The following is a 20944-nucleotide window of genomic DNA, read 5'->3' as shown; positions in this document are numbered from 1 at the left end:
ACATTAACCTCGTACATCAACAATAACAAAAATGTTCTGAGTACTCGTCCCTCCCATTTCACTTAATACTGCAAAATCACTCTCAGGTAACTATAGCCAGCAGTGAAGTTGATAGATTACTCTTCAAATATTCTGACCACCCTCCATATGATCATTGAAAATTTTGCAAAAGTTTAGATTGGATTGCCCTGAGCGGCTGAGCCTGCCATCAAGCACCTCCCTGTTTACTTCTAATTTGGCTTGCGGTGGGTCTACACGAGCAAACTAACAAAATCCCTAAGGGACGAGGTAAAGGGTAGAGGGACATCCCAGCTAAGATTGAAAATTTGCAGCCAAGTTTCCATCCCATTCTCTATTTCCCCATCGAAATGATATCTCTGTGGTTCTTGAGGTCGAGGCTCAACCAAAAATGTTTTACTTTCTTTCCCCCTCACCCCCTCCCCCTTACACAAGCTTTTTTCTCCTGATTTTAAGTCATTTTGCATATGTTCTGTCAGCAAGTCAAGAGATGAAATGAACTGTCATACATGTCCTAGTGAATTAAAATTGTTTGAATTGCACGAACGAACAATGACGGTAAATCATGTCTTTCCACTATGATCTAGCCCTCGAACTGAGTCATATCATTATACCTCATACAAGTATATAGAAATGCAACATTAATCCCATTCTCTATTTCCCCATCGAAATGATATCTCTGTTGTTCTTGAGGTCGAGGCTCAACCAAAAATGTTTTCCTTTCTGTCACCCACCTCGAGTCATATCTTCAGTTTGAAATAGGTGGGGGTAGTTAGACTTCATTTCTTCCTCCGCTTCCCATGTCATCTCTTCCACATTCTTGCTTCTCCATAAGACCTTCATGGAGGCTACCTCTTTATTCTGTAGCTTGCGGATTTGTCGGTCTAGGATTGCAACTGAAATTCCCTCGTATGACAAGTCCTCTGTAATCTGTACATCATCTGTGGGAACCACTCGGGTAGGATCGCCAATGCACTTCCGTAACATAGTTACGTGAAAAACCGGATGGACAGACTCCAATTTCGAGGGCAATTATAACTTATAAGCTACTTGGCCCACTCTCCGAATGAGGCCCAATACATGGGCTAAGTTTGCATTTCTTGCCAAACCTCATCACACCCTTCATAGGTGACACCTTTAAGAATACCCAATTATTAACTCCAAACTCTAAATCTCGTCGCTGCACGTCAAAATATGCCTTCTGACGACTCTGAGCTATCAACAGTCGCTCCCGGATAAGCTTTACTTTTTCTATGGCCTGCTAGATCTGGCCCATGTAACCTAGATTCTCCAACATCAAACCACCTTATACGAGATCTGCACTTAAGCCCATACAAAGCCTCGTACGGATCCATCTGGATACTGGAGTGGTAACTGTTATTATATGCAAACTCGATAAGAGGTAGATGTTCATTCCAACTTTTAAAATCCAACACACATGCTCGTAACATATCCTCGAGCGTCCGAATTGTGCGCTCGGCTTGCCCATCAGTTTGTGGATGAAAAGTTGTGTTGAGATTCACCTGAGTCCCTAGACCTTTCTAAAATGATCTCCAAAAATGTGTTGTAAACTGGGCCCACGGTCAGATATAATAGATATTGGTACTCCGTGTAGTCGCACTATCTCTTTAATATATAATTTTGCATAATCTTTTGTTGTATATGTAGATCTGACCGGTAGGAAATGAGCTGATTTCGTGAACCTATCGATTATCACCCATATGGAATCGATCTTACGATGAGAACGAGGTAAACCCGTGATAAAGTCCATGTTTATCGCCTCCCATTTCCATGTCAGGATCTCTATAGTCTGCATTAGCCCTCCAGGCTTCTGGTGCTCTATCTTCACCTGCTGGCAACTAGGACACTGAGCGACATACTCAGCAATGTTCTTCATATCGCTCCACTAATACACATCCTTAATGTCATGATACTTCTTCGTCGACCCAGGTGAATAGAGTACCACAAATAATGTGCCTCTGACATAATCATGTCTCGTAGCCCTGCTACATCTGGAACACACAAACGACCGATGTATCTGAGAACCCCATCTCCCTTGAGTTCTAACAACGGCTTCTTCTGCTACGAAACTCGCTCTCTCAACTCGACCAACTCTAGGTCCTCGTACTGCCTCTCCTTTACTTCAGCTACGAGAGATGATTTTGCAGTATTTTGGAGTACAACTCCACCATTGCCAGAGTCTACCAACCGAACCCTCAAACAAGCCAATTGATCAATCTCCCTAGTTAATTGTCTTTTTTCGGCCTCTACATGTGCTAGGCTACCCATAGATCAGCGACTTAAGGCATCTGCTACAACAGTAGCTTTTCCTGGATGGTAGAGAATGTTAACATCGTAATCTTTCAATAACTCAAGTCATCGCCTCTGTCGCAAATTCAACTCTTTTTGCTTGAAGATGTATTGCAGGCTTTTATGATCTGTGAATATATCAACATGAACGCCATATAAATAATGCCGCCATATCTTAAGTGCATGGACAACCGCAGCTAATTCGAGGTCGTGGGTCGGATAAATCCGCTCATGCTTCCATAACTGCCTTGAAGCATACGCAATTACTTTCCCATGTTGCATCAGGACACATTCTAACCCGACACCTGAGGCATCACAATATATGGCATAACCATCTGGACCTTCTGGAAGCGCTAGAACTGGCGCTAAAGTCAACATGGTTTTAAGCTCCTGGAAACTCCGCTCGCAAGCCTCCATCCACTGAAACTTAGTTGCTTTCTGCCTCAACTTCGTTAATAGTGCCGAAAGAGAAGAAAAACCCTCTACGAACCTCCGGTAGTATCCTGCTAAGCCTAGAAAGCTACGAACCTCTGTTGGAGTGGTAGGTCTAGGCCAGGATTTCACAGCCTCAATCTTCTGAGTGTCTGCCTTTATACTTCCATCGGATACAACGTGCCCTAAGAATGCTACAAACTTCAACCAGAACTCACATTTAGAAACTTAGCATATAATTTACTATCACGGAGGGTTTGGAGTACCGCTCGCAGGTGGTCCACATGCTCATCCTCTGAACGTGAATAAACCAGAATATCATCAATAAAGACTATCACGAACAGATCTAAATATGGCCGGAATAGGCTATTCATCAAGTCCATAAATATGGCAGGTTCATTCGTCAACCCAAAGGACATGACAAGGAACTCGAAGTGGCCATATCGGGTCCTGAAAGCTGTCTTGGGAATATTTTTCTCCCGAACTCTGACCTGGTGGTAACCCGACCTCAAATCTATCTTTGAAAAGCATCTAGCTTCCTGCAACTGATCAAACAAGTCGTCTATCCTTGGAAGTGGATACTTATTCTTAATAGTTACCTTGTTCAGTTGCCTATAATCGATACACATCCTCAGCGAGCCGTCTTTCTTCCGTACAAATAGTACCGGTGCACCCCAAAATGAGGTACTGGGTCTTATGAAACCTTTCTCCAGATATTTGTGTAGTATAAAAAGAAAGAACAAGGATATGGGTTAAATGAGCGTGGGTAGGTTGGGTAAGGCCTGTGTAGATTACTTCCGACAAGTATACATTCAGATAACTAATGTGTACACATCATACACACACAAAAAAAACAGTGGCATAGCAAGCTGCCAACCAGTCCATGTCCATGATAGCATCAAAATCCAACATCTCTAGCTCAACTAGGTCGGCTGAGGTCTGACGACCACAAACTGACACCGTACAACCTCGATAAACCCGTCTAGCAATAATAGATTCTCCGATCGGTGTAGATACCGCAAAAGGATCACTTAGTATTTCAGGCACTATACCAAATTTCCCCGCGACAAATGGGGTAATACACGATAAAGTAGATATCCTGGGTCTATCAAGGTATAAGCATCAAGAGAACAAATGGTCAACATACCTGTCACAACGTCTGGTGAAGACTCCTGGTCCTGTCGACCCGCTAACGCATAGCTACGATTCTGGTTACCACCTGAACTGGAACCTCCACCTCTGCATCAACCTCTACCAGTCGAAGACTGAGACTCGCGCCCTGAAGGATGCACGGACATGGATGATCCTATTGCTGAATTCGCCGGTTGCGACAACCCCCCCCAAAATCTCTATTTGGGCAATCTCGCATCATATGCCCTGGACGTCCACATGTATAACAAGCATCTAAACCGGCTCGGCATTGGCCCAAGTGTCCTCTACCGCAGATGGCACACTGCGGCGAAAATGGCCATATCTACCCCAAACCTCGTTGTCGCTGCAAACTTGACGCTTGGGAGCACTCACCCGGTCCTGACTGAATATAACGGTCATACGTGTAACCCTGTGACTGGGGTGGCGGAGGTCTAGGTGGTCGTTCGAAGTACTAGGGCCTATAACTACCGTGAGACTGCTCCTGAGATCTGGCAAATCTCATCCTCTTACATTGCCCTGACTCAATCCTCTCCGTACCCTGCTGCCGACGCCTACCCCTTTCTATATTCTGGGCAAATGCCTGAATCTGGGAGATATCCATACTATCCTGTAATGCAGCGGTGGCATATGCCTCGGTCAACTCTAGGGCCAACCCTGCTATAAACTTGTGGCTCTTGTCCCGCATAGTAGCAACTATAGATGGTGCATATCTGGCCAATGAGTCAAAACGGAGACTATACTCTCGAACACTCATATTGCCCTGCTTGAGGGCTAGAAACTAATCGACTCGGGCCTGTCGGATCTCCCGCGGTAAGTACTGGTCAAGGAAGGCATCTGAAAAATTCTCCCAAATAGCGAGAGGTGCATCACGTCCCCTGGATCTTTCACATCCCTCGTACCAAAGGATGGCTATATCTTTGAGTCAAAAAACTGCTAGCTCAACTGCCTCTTTCTCCGTGGCATGCATAACCCGAAAGATCCTGTGAAGCTGATCTATGAAATCCTGCGAGTCATACCTCTGATTTGTCCCAGTGAACTCTGGGGGACCCAAAGCAATAAACTCTCGGACCCTTGAACTCTCAGATCCCTCAGAAGGTCCTGCACTAGCGGATGCCCTAGCCTGTTGCTGGGTAGCGACCAACTGTGCCAACAAATGCACCGCTCTCCTCAAGTCCTGATCTGATAGAAGCGGAGGGAGAACTGGATGTACGGTCTCCCTAGGAATCTCCTCAGGCGGCGGAAGAGCCGGTAATGGCTGAGTAGGGGTCTCTCCCTGGGCCTCCGATTGGGCCCATCTACTGGGGGTACCCTGTTGGTCCCCTCACCTACTACTGTCTCTCTCCTCTGGCTAGCCGTAGCCTTCCTAGTTATCGTCATTTGTGCATGCAAACGCCAACACGTAAGTTTAACTCAAATTTCCTATAACTCAGTTCTACAACACGATTTAGATTTGAAAGAAGGGTAGCCAAGCCTAAATGCCTTGTAGTCCCCTACTTATATAATGTGGTGCACCACACATCTATAAACAAGACCCTACTAGACACGGCTTGTAAACTCCCTATGAAAGAACTGCTCTGATACCACTTTTGTCACACCCCGAGCCTGGGGGCAAAACCGACACCCGGTGCCTCATCTATCCTTGCGTACCAACTTGCGACTCAAGAATTCTGGACATATAATGTCATACTTTAGCCAGGGACCACATTACAAGACAATTTGCGAAGCAAAATATAAAACTGAATAAAGACTAACGCTGACTAAATGTCAACATAAAGCTGGGCCGGCAAGGCCGTTATAACTACTATAACTGACAAGCCAACAAAATATACGTACAGGGCCTACAAGCCCTATATACTGCACTAACTGACAGAATATGTCTACAAGCCTCTACCGATGGATGTACGGTGATCGGAACAGGGCCCCGACCTAGCCATAACCTATCTACATGCATACACAAGATATACACAAAACTTATAGACCCGGCAACTCCGAAGGGCGGGGAGCTCACCAATAAAGCTGAACTCGGGCAACACCTACTGAGGAGGTCTACCCGTCTGTCTGTCTGAACCTGCACGCACGAAATGCAGCGCTCCCAGAAAGGGACGTCAGTACAAAATAATGTACCGAGTATGTAAGGCAATATATAGAAAGCTAAAACTAAACTAATAATCTGAACATATGCTTACCTGCTGATACCGACTCAACTCTTTCAATATAGCAAGTAAAATAGTTTTCCGACCCTATAAGGCTCGGGGTATATATATATATATAACTGCTCTGTCATAGTAGGCTCGCTCATAGGCGCTCGGCCATATTAGGCGTTGTATCTCGACCAACTAGGCTCGCTCATAGGCGCTCAACCACAGTAGGCTCGGTATATAATTTACCATCTGATCATAGGTTGCCCAATAAGGGTCTGCCTATCGATTATAGCTCGATGGTAATGAAAATACTGTAATACTATATAAATAAATTCTCTGCTCTCATGACTGGGAAAAAAAGGAAATACTCAATTGAATTTGAAGTCCCGATAAGGAGAATATTGTAACTTACAAGACTAGGAAAATATACATAAATTTCGGGATATGAATTTTTCTTTATGCCTCATTATCAAACTCGTGTAATTACGAGATCATGCCAAAATGAAGAAAGGGCTTAGCCTTAACATACTTGGAGGCGGGAAAAATCCGTATGATATTCTTGAAAAAGGTTGCACTGTACTCCTTTAGAACAACAAAATTTTACGTTGCTATGATTTCAAAATTCTTGTTGGAATTGTTTTGTTGCAAGAAATTTTATTGAAACTTGCTAGATTATAGCGTCTGTTTGAATGTTTGAATTAGGAAGGTGTTATAAGATTTCTTACAGAAACTTGCTAGATTGAGGGACGTCGGTTTGAAATGTTTGAATTAGGAAAAATGTTATAAGATCTCTTACTTTGTTTCTTTAAGTCCAATGAAGCCAAATACTACATGACTTACTTTGTTACTTATGATGCCACCTTTCAATTAAGATCATTAGTCACTTATTTTAAATGGAGGGGCTGCCACATTTAGTCATTATCACATATATCCCTAATTAATTAGGTAATATCCCATTACCCAATAATTAACCAATTACCCATATAATTAAGAATTATCTCAACTTACTTAAAATACTACTCATTTTTAATACACCTTCTACATCATACTATTGTGGTCATATGGTACCTTGTATGGTACTAGTCCATAAGTATCGGGTATTATAGCTCGGACCGGATTTTATCTAAATTCGACAACCTTCAACGAAACTCATTTTCTTTAATTCGTGTACCCTTTCCTTTATGGTAGTTATTGCGTGTTATAAATAGCATAAATACGCTAACCTCAAAGATAATCTCATCCCCGAGTTTATGTCAATTAACTGAAGACGAAACTTTAACGTACGAAAAACGCGAGATGTAACATAATGCGTATTCCAAGATATGTGTACTCTTTTTGCTTCACTAAGATTTTTTCCCACAGGGTTTTTTCTTAGTAATGTTTTAATGAGGCACATTATCTATAGAAATCCAATGGGGAGTGTTATGAAATATTATATTATGTAGTGGATGTCTCCTAAAGAAGTTACTCCTAATATTCTATATTAACCTCTCACTACTTCTTACCATTATGGTTGTAACTCCCACACCTCCATAACCTCCTCCATCATCTTTCCCCATTATCTCAAAATTTACCATGACATCCCTTTGTATTACCTAAATATCATCCTATAAATATAGGGTTTGGGCATCACATTGTACATATTTCAATAAGAATCTCTCATCTCCTGCTCCCTACATTCTTGTCTATTTTCTTGTTTTATATTATTACTTTGAGCTAAGTTTCTTAACAGATTTTAATTAATTTAAGATCAAGGCTTTGGCTCATTGACTCTTCATCTGACTGGTGACACAATAAATTCTCTTTCTGGCAAGCAATTGTTGGCACAGTTTCAGCCTTCCATACTTGCGCATTTCAAGGAAGTGTAACTTGAGAATCCACTCAATCAGTTAATTAAACCTCCTGCTCATTGTGGAAATGGAGAAAATCGAACAAACAAAGAAATAAACACCGTTAAAGGAACAAGATAAAGTGTTTGCAAGAAAGGTAAGTAATAAAGATCGCTCTTTAAACAAAAACGAAAAAAGGAATGTATAAAACGAAGTAGATGGAAAGCAAAAGACCCTTTCTGTGTTCTCAATTAATTCCTCGACATTTTGATAATTCTAGGCAAAATGCAGCCTTGATTTACAGGTTTCCAATAATTTACAGAAAGAAGTACCCGCTTCAGTTTGGTGGCTGTGTTACCAACTGGAGTTTATAAGGCGGTCTCATTCTCATCCGCTTCTATTCTTCTATGTACAGTCCTCAGATCAACCAAGTGACGCATTGTTGGTCTACCATGTGGACAATTCCACGGAGACTTGAGTCGTGATAGATTGTCAAGTATCTGAAACAATGAATTTTATATCTCGGGTCATGAAGCAACCAGAGGGAAGAAGAACAATTTTTGACCAAAAACTCCTGATAGCTGTTCTCAAGCAAGTTTTCAGAAATATGAAATGTTTTTCAGAGTTTTGGAGAAAAAATATAGCTTTTTTAGCATAAACTATCAAACAAACACTTCGAAACTAGAAATAGTATTTGGCCAAAATTCTTTTTACCTTTTTTCCCTTCTATATTAAGCTAGACAATTGCAGAAGTGCAACGCAGAGAGGATGATACCAAAGATACTATGATATGAGCATAAATTTCAAGACCACGGTAAAATGGACAAAAATACCTTTTGCATCTCATTTCTCCCAAGTGGATCTCCAATAACAATAGATGATTTGCAGGCACGTGATGCCAACATTGCACGAACTCTAGGAGGACATAGTGAATTGGCAGTATCGTCTTTATAAGTACCCATCATGGAACATTCTTCCTGACTATCGGCAAGAATCGCAATGAGTTCTTTCACATCTGCAAGGACAATAAAGTATTTTAAAAAAAGATGAGCCAAAGTTTCTTAATGCAATAAAGCAGATGCAGGAGCTAACACGACTTGTCCCCCCTTACATTCTGTAGATTACATCAGGCCCAACTGTCAATAGAATGACCAAAGGGAAATTTGTCCAGTAATGCAAAGCGCATTCCAGATTATGAAGTTCTCTCTTTAGTTATTTTTTTATGACGCTCTTCTTAGCTATCTTATCAAGGATTGCCAACTTGTGTGGTCGTTTGTGAAGTTGCAACACAAAGATGAAACACTGACCAATGTCCTGCAGACCTTCAAGTTCATGGAAGGTATGGAATGCATCTGAGTGATTACCTGCGACTCCAAAAGTTATATTTTTGCTGAAGGGAACTGCTTTTAGCTTAAATCGATGCCCTGGAGGAGCATGCAGATCCTCTTCCAATAGAAATCCATTTCTCCTGCGAGCCCAAAGACAGAAATGATATTGTCATCACTTAAGAGAGGACATATCGCACCAAATAGTTTTTAAGCTAATATGATTAGTAGTTTATCAAACAGAGAAGTGCCAGATGCCAAGATGATTCTGTGGACTGCATTTTGACTGCTATATTACAAGATCTATTTATTTCGTTGACCTCTATTTGATTAAGTAGATAAAGAACCTTCCAACTGTTAATTTTTGGCACTTCTATCTGACTTAAACCTAAAAGGCTTTTCTTACTCTTATTCTCATTTGAAATGTTTTCTTTTTCTTTTCTTTTTTAGTTTCTTCACCAAATTAGATATATCCGAAAATAGGTAAAAGGGAAACAGTAATACTCTCTCTCTCTCTTTGTGCGCGTGTGTGTTAGGTGAAAGAGTGAAGACAACATACATTTTTTTTTCTTTTTTGACAAGGTAAAGTTTTATTGATAAAAAGTACCAAGTACAGAAACATAAAAGCACCAGACAACATCTACACAAACCTCCAATTACATCTTCCCTAGCAAATCCAAAAATTCCATATATTGATCCATGTTTTCTAATATACACCTCTTACACCAAAAAAACAAGTTATGCAGACAAGAGTTTTGATTCTAGAAATCTGATTTCTTATGTTCTCAAAACAAACATAGTTTTTCTCACTCCAGATGGTCCAAAATTACATAATTGGATAGTTCTCCAAATCTGCCTCATTTCCTTTCTTATCTTCTGTCCTTGCCAGCTAGCCAATAGATTTCTAATGCTTGAAGGCATAACCCAAGTAACTCCACAAAGGTTCAAGAATAGCTCCCAACATAGCTTTGCAATTTTACAATGAATAAACAGATGGTTGACTAATTCCAAACCTTCTTCACACAGATAGCACCTATTGCTTAAATTGAAACCTCTTTTTTGCAAATTGTCTCGAGTTAAGCAGGCCTCTCTGATAACTAACCACTCAAAGCAGGCTACTTTAACAGGTGCCTTTGTACTCCATAGCATTTTCCATGGCCAATTAGATACGTAATGGTCTGCTTGTTTTTGAAGAAGTTTATAGTCACTGTTGACAGAATACTTCATATCTGCGCTTGTTGTCCGAGCCATGGTGTCCTCTTTATTTTCCTCTATCATAACTGTGTCCATTAATTGAAAAAAATTGACGAACTTCTTCCATCTCCCAATCATTAAAATCTCTTCTAGAATTTATCTGCCAGCCATTGGAAGAATAATGTTCAGCCACACTTCCTTCTTTAGTGAGGGAGCAGTTGTATGAGGACAGAAATCTGTCTTTCAAGCTCACATCCCCACCCATACTTAGACCGGAATCTGATTTTTGCCCCCTTTTCCCAACTTCAATTTAGCATGTTGCTGAAATTCATTCCACAGTTTACTTATGCTGCTCCAGGTGCTCCCTTTGAGGAAATAATGACAACTGGAGGGCTCCATACTTCCTTCTTCTCATACTTGGCATTTATAAGATTCTTCCAGATGCTCTCTTTTCAATCATTATATCTCCATAACCATTTATAAGCAAGCTTTTATTATGGAATCTCAAGTTTCTAACTCCCAGTCCACCTCCTTTCTTAACAATCATCACATTTTGCCATTTGACCAGATGTAACTTCCTTTTTTCTGCATTACCTTCCCACAGAAAATTGCTCCTCATAGTATTCAGTTTCTTCTCCACACTCACAGGTATCTGAAATAAAGACATCAAATAAGTTGGAATCCCATCCATTACACTACTAACCAAGGTGAGTCTGCCTCTAAGGAATAAGTATTGCTTTTTCCATGGAATCAATTTTTTGCAACACCTATCAACTACCGCTTGCCAGATCCTCTGTTCGTTTTTCCTAGCACCCAATGGAAGCCCCAAATAAGATGTTGATAACTGCTCCACTTCACAGCCCATTAACTCGGCAAGATCACCTATACAATGTTCTGCATTAGTGCTAAACATGCTACTCTTTGCCAAATTCACCTTCAAACCCGTTACTGCTTCAAAGACTAGTAGGACCCCTTTGAGATAAAAGACTTGTTCTTCTTTAGCTTCACAAATCAGTAAGGAATCATCTGCATATAAAATATGCGAGATGACACAACTTGCATCACCCCTTCTTTCAATATTTAAGCCTTTAATCCACCCCAATTGTTCAGCTTTCTTTAGCATCTTGTGGGCTTCCATTAATAAGTACTAAAAATCTTACGGTAGAGATGCAATATTCAATCCATTTTATCCATTTCTCACCAAAATTCATCCGCCTCATGATATCCAATACACATGCCCAATTAATATGATCATATGTCTTTTCTAGGTCTAATTTATAGAGTATTCCTTGCTTTTTGTTTCTGATCAAATACTCTACACGCTCATTTGCAACCATAGAAGCATCAACTATTTGCCTCCACTTTATAAAAGCATTCTGATTATCAGAGATCAAATTTCCCATCACCACCTTGATCCTTTTTGCCAGCAGTTTAGCAATTATTTTATATACACTTCCCAGGAAGCTAATTGGCCTGTAGTCTTTTATTTCCCAACATCTTTCTTTTTTGGTATCAAGGCAATAAATGTAGCATTAAAACTCTTAGTGAAATTACCTTCTTGAAAAAAGAAAAAAAAATTAGTGTTCCATACATTATTTTTTACTGTACTTCAACATTTCTGAAAGAAGTGGAGATTAAAACCATCTGGACCTGGAGCTCTCCCTTAAAATAAGCCGTTTCCACTTCTTCCATTGTAACAAATCTTTATACCCATTCTTTCTCCTTCTCCGTCAGCTTGCTTAGATCGTCTCCTAATCATTTTTGCCTTCATGCTTCAGGTTCTGTAAACAAACTTTTATAAAATCCCAGAATATGTTCCTTTATTAATATATCATCTTCAGTCAATTCACCTTCTATAACAATCTTGTCAATGCAGTTGTACCTTTTAGGCACATTTGCCTGTTTATGAAAGAAACTGGTATTTCTATCTCCATGATCAATCCATAAACATCTGGACTTTTGTCTCCAAGACATTTCCTCTGCTTTGGCAATATTTTCTAGCTCACTTTGGATAGCACACCTTTTAGCCTCAGCTTGATCAGAACTTTGAGTCAAAATTGCTCTTTGATCCAAGACTTCTATTTTTTCCGAAGCCTTAATTTTCCTTTCTATCAGATTGCCAAAGATCTTTCTATTCCACTTTTTCAAGTCTTCTTTCAATAATTTCAGCTTTTTAGCCAGGACTTCATCAGCTCTGCCAAGTACATTGTATGAGTTCCACCAATTATCAGCCAAATCACTGAAATCTTTATGTTCAAGCCACATGTCCTCGAATTTAAAATAACCCGTTCCCTTACTCCAATCCCCACATTCTAGCAGAATGGGACAATTGTCTGAAGTAACCCTGGGCAACACTCTTTGTTTTAAGAGTTTAAATTGCTCATCCCATCGTTCAGCAAAAGAGGATTCTGTCTATTCTAGAGGCACATGTACTATTTCCCCCCCTAAACCAAGTGTATTTGCCACCATGAAGTGGAGGATCCAGTAAAGATAAATCATCAATTAATCTGGAAAATTCCCTCATAGCTCTAGTGCTTCTCGCATTCCCTTCCTTTTCTGCTTCAAATCTGACCACATTAAAATCTCCAACAATAACCCATGGCTGTGAAATCAAGCCATAGATTGCACCCATCTCTTTCCACAAGCTCCTCCTTATCTTCCGATCACAAGGTGCATATACCCCTGTGAATGTGCAGTCAAAGCCAGTATTTTCCTCCTCCATAAAAGTAGTAACAGAATGCTGTCCAACAATTTCTCCTTGCATTTCCATCTCCTTTTGTCCCAATACACCACAATTCTCCCACTATTTCCTTGAGCCTCCAATTCAACCCCAACTTGTTTAATACCTTCCTGAATTAGACCACTTATCTTTGTTTCAAAAAGACAAACAATGTCTGCGTTCCAATTTCTGAAAAGCAAATCTACCAAGTTTCTTTTCTTTTTATCATTCATGCCCCTAACATTCCAACGTATAATTCTCAACTTCATTAAGAAATAGCCAAAGCCCTCCTACCCTTGCCTCTACCCCCCCCCCCAAATAGATTTCCCTTTGAACTTCACCACAAATTCCAGCAAATTTTTTTCTCTCATATTTTTTGCCAGGAGAAATATGCGTTAGAGTGCAAAGAATGGGAGGAAAAGATAATATGTGTTAGGGTGCAAAGAATGGGAGGACAAGATAATCATAACATTAGACCAACCAAATGAAGAAGAGAGTGTGATGTGACAAACTAGATAAAAGAATTAAACAACAAATGACATATTTATTTATTCTGATTTAAGTTAAAAAGTAAAGGACTGCTTATCCCTAACAACTGACTGATTGGCTTAAGCATCAGTGCAGTCATGCCTTTGACTTTTCAAACAGGTTGATAAAGTTAAGGATAGCATGCAAAGGTTGAAATCATGTCATCTTAACCTCAGAAGTTGAACATAACCATACTGCAGATCTTTCAGGCAGAAACACAACCAAATGATGAAAAGAAATGCCAATAAGAATTCACCATAAACAAGAGCAATAAGGATTCTCAATCACCTAAAAGTATCATTGTGGATGGAAATAACTATTTCTTCTTCAGGCGATAACTCCATCTTCAAGGGCCTAGATTCAAGAAAGAAAGAATTACATTTGGAGCCAGGAATAAAAAGTTCTCGAGGGATGCAGAAAAGAAATATTACAACTTACAGCAGCTCCAATCCACAACAATTCTACTATAGAATATAGCATTACACCTTCAAAGATAACTGATATTAATTACAACCCATAACCCATCCCTGTTGCCAGGACAAAACAGATGATATGGGAGAACGATAAAGGTTCAGCAATCAGAGCAACTAGTCATCATGCATAAATAACTTATAAACATGTAATTTCACCTGCAATATTCCGAACAGATTGCATGACTCTCAATAGATCAACATGTCAAATGGAGTAGCATGTCAATTTGAGAACTTGCACCACTACAGTGCTGTTACGTCCCACATTGGTTGAGGGAATGGGTTGTGATCTCCTTATATGGTCTTGGGCAATCCTTCCCTCGTGAGTTAGCCCAAGGGCCATATTATCACAAGGTAACAGAGCTAGACCCATCGGTCCCTGTTGTTGTGTTTTTCAATCTTGGGCCCCAATTCACCCTGCAGTCGAGTTCTGAGCGTGTGGGGGAGTGTTAAGTCTCACAATGGTTGAGGGAATGGGTTGTGGTCTTCGGCAATCCTCCCCTCATGAGTTAGCTTTTGGGTTGAGTTAGTTCCAAGGGCCATATCTTCATAAAAGAGACAGAGTCTTGGGACTCCCTTCTTTGGGGAGGGGGGCATATTTGTGAGAAATGTCCAAAATTTTCAAGCCGGAGAATGTAAATGTAGTTGAGGGATATGAACTCAATTTTGAGAGGCCAACATAAATGCTAATTTATCATCTTTAGCATGAAATATGGAAAAGATGAATTACGAGGATTATAACTTTGACCTAGCATCTGCATGAGCCAACTTATGACATACATCAACCATACGGGCCTACTGATCTTACTTTTCAGATTATCTAGCCATGACACCAAGAAGAGAATATTTTGATTAATCCACTAGTTGTTCCGAGTTTCAACATCTAGTGACTTCCCACATTACGGGTGAAAGATAAAAGCAGAGATAATCACAAAATCATTCACCAAATCCTGCACCAACTCAAACCAGATAACAAGTTACTACTTTAAGATTGAAGCATCAAGATATGATTTGGCATGTAAACTTGTTTAGTCGCTTCGAGTAAAAGTAGCTCAAATCCCATTAGAAGCAATTAAAGAAACAAAACACAAGGGACAAAAATAAAGTCTTCTCCCAGTCCCTGCTTTTAAAATTTATGCTGCTCTTTTTATCGTGCAAAATGACTTATTGAGAAGGAAAAAGAGAAGGTAATCCATTTATTCTTTTGGTCGAGTAAAGTAACATCAGTATAGATTTAGCTTAATAAAAACACATCATTTTCCAGCTACTATTGTGTTGGAGGGATTGCATCTATCTTGATCCATTATGAACTTAAAAACAATCTTACACAAAACACATAGCAGGAGAATGAAGACCCTCACCGAAGCAAAGGTTGCTGATTCAAGATAGTTGACTGTGACAGACGCTCAAAATTATACTTCTCGTCTGCAGCATGCTGACCAACCAAAGAAAAATGAAAAAGAGAGAGAGAGAGAGAGAGATCATCCAATTCAAATCACATAAGCAACATTCAAAAACCAAACTCAAATGATAGACTAATTTACTTTTACTACAGAGAGGTCAGTATACAAAAGCAACGGAATAATACCTGATCAATAATAAAAAGGTCCTCATCCAACCTGCCTATAATGAATCCAAGATTGAATTGCCCAATCACCTGCATAACCAAATTTTGAAGTTGAGAATTTTCAAATGCTGATACTAAAACTCTGCATTTCTTCTTAAACTACTAATGACAAAAGTAAACACGGACATGGAATGATTGCCAGTTGCATGTAAATAAACTAGTGCTTGACCGCATTTAGTGTTGGAAGTATGACAACCAAATAGCATGCAATAAAACTCACATTTTACAGATATATAGCACAAAAACAGCTCTGCAAATACTAAGAAGTTCAAAAGAGTAGGTTTATATCAGCATATCCAAGAGAGGACGACAAAAATCACTTATTATGGACTAGCAAATCTGTTACAATAATTTAAGTCAGAACACTGAAGGTTTCATGGTGTAAAGAGAGGAAAAAGAGATCAGACAAATTCCAAAATGCAAATAGTGACTCCTGTCATGCCTTGGATTGGATTGATTTTACAAAGAATAGCTGAAATTGAAAATGAGTATTATCTAGCGTTAAATGAGGGAACATGTTCAGACTGCACTTCAGAGTTGCATTACGGAGTGAAGAAGTGGGTTTATAAGGTACAATTAAACTGTACCTTATCCGAACAAAGAAAAAAAGAAAAAGATTTGAACTGACACCTTTAAAGAAGCAGATGATATTATTTACGACACAGAAGAAAGAGGTGGACATATTCAATTTGGGACCAAGGAATGCTAAGAATGTCAATTGGGGCGTTTCTAAGTGCTATTGACTGGAAAAAACAATGCAGCGTGAGAACACCCCAGTGCCACAATATCCTCAATCAAACCAACTACGGAATATTTAACTGAAACATTCAGATGCAAACAAAAATCAGAAAACTGCAATTTTTTTTGTTAGAGGTGGGGTCTAATAAGGTAGGGGTGTGGATGAAAGAAAAGAATGCTCCATGGAGATCCTAAAACAATCTTACCTTCCAGCAAGAACAGGAAACAAACTTATTGGCAGATTAAAATGATAATACAGGTTTGCTTTTGAATACTAATGGATGAGTTTTGGACCTTCATTTTAGTAAAATCTTCTTTCTTGAAAAGTCTCTCCAGCTCACTGGTAGCAGCAATCAAAGCCTTTTCCTTGGCCACTTCATTTTCTGATTCGGTGAGCTCCAGGGTAGCTGCAGCATAATCCCTACTGAAGCCATTAAAGAATTTCTTTTAACTAATTGAAAGACCAAAAGCTCTTTTCCCAAGTCAAAGGAAATTACTGTATAGTACATTTTTGTTTTCATTCTTTGAGATGTACGATTAAGGAGTTGCAATCTTGACAGTCTCTGCTTCCTTCTTGATATGAGGTCGTTCACACTAAATTGCAATGTCGAACCAATCTTTAAATCAGATGAAGCCTTAGGAGCATCCAAAGTCAGACTAGCAGGTTGTTCAAAAGAAACAGCATCTACCATATTTTCTGACACATCGTGAATGTTGTTGCAAGTAGAATTAACAAGCACCGATTCAGTCACACATAACTCGTTCATTTGAACCTCATGCTCCTGAAAATGAAATGGTTCAAAACTAACAGGACTAACAAAAATAGCATAGAGAATGAATTGAAATTGTCTCCTGTTGCAACTATAATTCTAATCCAACAAAGCAAGGATAGTTAGAAAAACTCAGAAAGGAAATATCTACTAGTTCTCTCTTACCTCCTCAAATTTTCCATTTTGTATACTATTTCCAGGCCGAATTAAATTATTTGTTTGATCAAGGACTGTGTCCGTTCTTGACTGCTTCACTTGATGAAGAAATCTATCTATCTTTGTGAACTTGGAAGATCCAGACTTATCACTGGTTAATTCATCACACTTATCAGCCTTAACTGGATTATCTGGAGATCTTAAGGATGTCGTATCCTTCAAATAATTGTCTTCTCCTGAAGGACATACAGTCGATCTATTTCTCAGGAGAGGTACCTCAGATAATGCAGTACCCATACTCTCGTGCTTTCTCTTATTTACTGTAACAAATTTGGTGAGTGATGACTGGACAATGGTTGCATGATCCACATAATGTGCATTATCGATACAGCTTTTATCTTTTGATCCTGGGGTGAGTGCTTGTCCATCAGCAGTAATCAGACCTCCGACTTCCTTCCAGGGACTTCTGGAACTGCGATTGTCTTTCTTCTTTCCATGGAATCGAAGACTGAAGTGTTTCTCTGTTGACCTGTTTCCATCATTTAACATGCCCGTGACAGAAGTATCTTTTAATTCCTTTAGAGGTTTTTTGAGATAGTGGCCATCTTTATGTAGCTCCCCAATGCAGTCACCTTCCTGAGTATCATCGCTATCTGACAATAATTGCTTGGATTGAAACTGAAAGGCCTCGAGTTGGGAATGAGTGGATGTATGTTTTTCTTCAGAAACCTCTTGGAAACTATTAACAGCATAACTAGCATGATTTGATGAGTATATCTTCTCTAAAGCTTCTCTCAAAGAATGCAATATGGAGCCTTCATCGGACAGAAATATTTTTCTTTTATCAGGAGTTACGTTGACATCAAATGCTCTGGGTGGGATCGTGAAGTCCATGATTGCAATGGGATATTGTCGAGAGTTTGCACCTCTGTACAACTCATTGACAAGCTTGCCAACTTTTGGCATATCTACTGGCCGTCCATTCACAAAAAAGTATTGTCGATCCCCTATATTGCGTCCACTACCATAACCAGGCTTAGAAATGAATCCTTCAACTGTGCAACCATCAGAAGTACATACTTTAAGAGGCTCCAGACAAGTAAAGGTACTCATACCAAATACTGTTATGATGTTATCTTTCAGGGATCCACTTCCCTGAGTCTTCAGAACTACAGACTTTGCATTTCTTACAGCTGTGTTCGTGCAAACTATTCTGACTCCCTTAGAAATAACAGCATAGGCCTAGGAGTGCAAGAAAGACAAAAAATTTAAATAACTTAAACAACTAAAGCATAAAAATACTTCTTCAACAGGATGTCATGCCTATAATCTCTTATTAAGATTAAAAATATTGACAAGAAAAAATTATATAAGAAGCCTAACATGGATGATTTGGTCACCAAGGTTATAGCAAAATGCGACTTAGAATTGCCAGAAGCAAAGGGTTTTTTTGATGAAGTAAATCAATTTCATTAAAGTGGGAAAATCTCCCTTATGATGTATACCAAAAAAGCAGAGAACTTACACAAAAATATGGTTCTCTACAAATTGCACCCAATCTTCTATATAGACAGGAACCTTATTTTCCAAGGAAGATCTCTATTTTACACAGTTGCATCCCTCTTAGAATTTGAGTTTATAAAGGGACTCAAATTCAGTCAGGTATTTCCAACTTACTTTAAGTATTTCCGATCGAAAAAAAGAAGAATTAGAAGACATATAAAGAATATTCAAAAAACACTACAGCACAAACACAGCACAACTGCTAATATACAAATTCATCTACAATACGGTGTCAGTTAGATAATTATTCATTATCGAGATACCTCAAATAGAATGATTAATAATATATTTCCAATATAGTGAGAAAATTCTCTTCTTTTAACTCTTTTTTTTCCTTTTTTGGTTGAAATAAGTATGTTCAACAAATTTCTAAGTTTAAAAATCAATGTCCTCCAAAATGTCAAAGACAGGAGTGCTACTGTAACACATAAAAGTTTGGAGCTTGAAGTCTGAACCAACTTGAACTGAATCGAATTATACCACCACGAACTGTCCTACAGATTTGAAGGCACCAGTTGAAATTTTGATCTTCAATTATTTTGTTGAATTACAATTAAATTCTTCCTAAGAAATCAGTAGCCAAAGGCAAGTAGATAATGCAGATTAAAGGCATCATACATTCAGCAATGTAATAAGCTTTCCATATTCCTTTCGGATGTTGCGGTGAAACTCTTTACTTCGCACTGGTAAAGTGGAGAACAACTTCTTAACAGTGACAGTGGTACCAACTTGGCGAGCTGTGTTCCTTTCAGCTAACAGAAGGCCCGAACGATCAAAAGTCAAGAGTGTCGCCACTTGCTCATTCTTTGTTCTTGTTTCAACCATCAAATCCCCTAAAGCACAAAGTGAACTCAATGCCTCCCCTCTAAATCCAAAAGTCGCTAATGACTGAAGATCAGGAAAATCTGATAGTTTTGAGGTATGATGTTTTAGCGTCAGTACCTTCAAAACCAAACACACACCACTTTGTACCATTAGACCAATTCTCAATGAACACGACAAACAGTGCACTTAATCAGCACAAACTAAGAAATATTAACAAACAGTGAAAACCAGCAGCAAGGGAGCTACAGAGGACAAGAGACAACCTTGATTGAAAATAGAGATTAGCATAGAGAAAGTTTAAATGTGATACATAAGGAAACACCCCACATATAGATACACAATTACACACACTGGCACACACATTTACATAAACACACACAAAACACACACATGACACATATACACATATACATAAAGACACACAAAACACACACAAGACACAAATTGATTGAAAATAGATAGTAGTATGGAGAAAGCCTACACACATACACATATACAGGCATAACCGCATAAGTGTGGGTGTCTGTATGCATAATACACACACACACACAGAGAGACACACACAAAACACGATTTTACTGGCTTATTCACAAATAACAAGCAAATGGAAGAGAGAGTGACAAAAATTTAGGACAAGAGCAGAAAATAGAACGGCAAAGAGAGACCTTGAAATTGTGAGGCGAGATGCCACAACCGTTGTCGATAACCTGGAAGGATTCAGCGCCATAGTCTTTGAGCGAAACCTCGATGCTGGTGGCGCCGGCGTCCAAGCTGTTCTCAACCAACTCCTTGACGGCGGAGGAAAGGTCCAAAATAACTTGACCAGCACAAATTCTATGCACGACGCCCTTGTTTATGGGCTTTATAGTCGACGGTGAAGCTGCTGGTCCTCCGTCCATTTCAATGGCGCTCAATTACAGGGCAATGCCGGTACCTGTAAGGTATCAAATCGACTTCATGCTGAGAACTTAGGGATGCATATCTGCAATTTTTTAAGCTTTTAACTGATTATTGAGTAGTGGAGCTCCAAGGACCAGAAATCAAACCAAGCAACAAAACCCTATGGTTTCAATTTGATTACTGTTCAGAATATTTGCCGCCAAAAGAGAACCTGTCCGAGATATAAAATATATTGAAAAGAGGTAAG

At 39.3% G+C, this 20944-nt stretch overlaps 1 protein-coding gene and 1 pseudogene across 4 annotated transcripts; both read right to left on the bottom strand.

The window, feature by feature from the left end:
- Nucleotides 1–7612, bottom strand: part of LOC104225058 (uncharacterized) — a 24008-nt pseudogene extending 16396 nt beyond the window's left edge.
- Nucleotides 5921–20944, bottom strand: LOC104238378 (DNA mismatch repair protein PMS1). Of its 4 annotated transcripts, XM_070172441.1 has the most exons (12): nucleotides 20463–20943; nucleotides 19591–19914; nucleotides 17419–18651; nucleotides 16991–17265; nucleotides 16778–16907; nucleotides 15707–15775; nucleotides 15480–15553; nucleotides 13937–14002; nucleotides 9247–9350; nucleotides 8716–8897; nucleotides 8215–8382; nucleotides 5921–5980 (listed from the first exon to the last, which is right to left on the bottom strand). In XM_070172441.1, exons 1-11 carry the CDS (start codon nucleotides 20694–20696, stop codon nucleotides 8251–8253), a joined length of 2823 nt encoding a protein of 940 aa, XP_070028542.1. In that variant the 5' UTR covers nucleotides 20697–20943; the 3' UTR covers nucleotides 5921–5980; nucleotides 8215–8250. The 4 variants fall into 4 exon arrangements, with proteins under 4 accessions (XP_070028542.1, XP_070028543.1, XP_070028541.1 ...); XM_070172442.1 differs by lacking the exon at nucleotides 5921–5980 and having other exon boundaries at nucleotides 8098–8382; nucleotides 16778–16904; nucleotides 20463–20944; XM_070172440.1 differs by lacking the exon at nucleotides 5921–5980 and having other exon boundaries at nucleotides 8098–8382.

Source organism: Nicotiana sylvestris, chromosome 4 (genome assembly GCF_000393655.2).
Source record: "Nicotiana sylvestris chromosome 4, ASM39365v2, whole genome shotgun sequence".
NCBI classification, from domain to species: domain Eukaryota; kingdom Viridiplantae; phylum Streptophyta; class Magnoliopsida; order Solanales; family Solanaceae; genus Nicotiana; species Nicotiana sylvestris.
The sequence above is the reverse complement of the archived record's forward strand: the minus strand, read 5'-3'. Positions and strand labels throughout refer to the sequence as shown.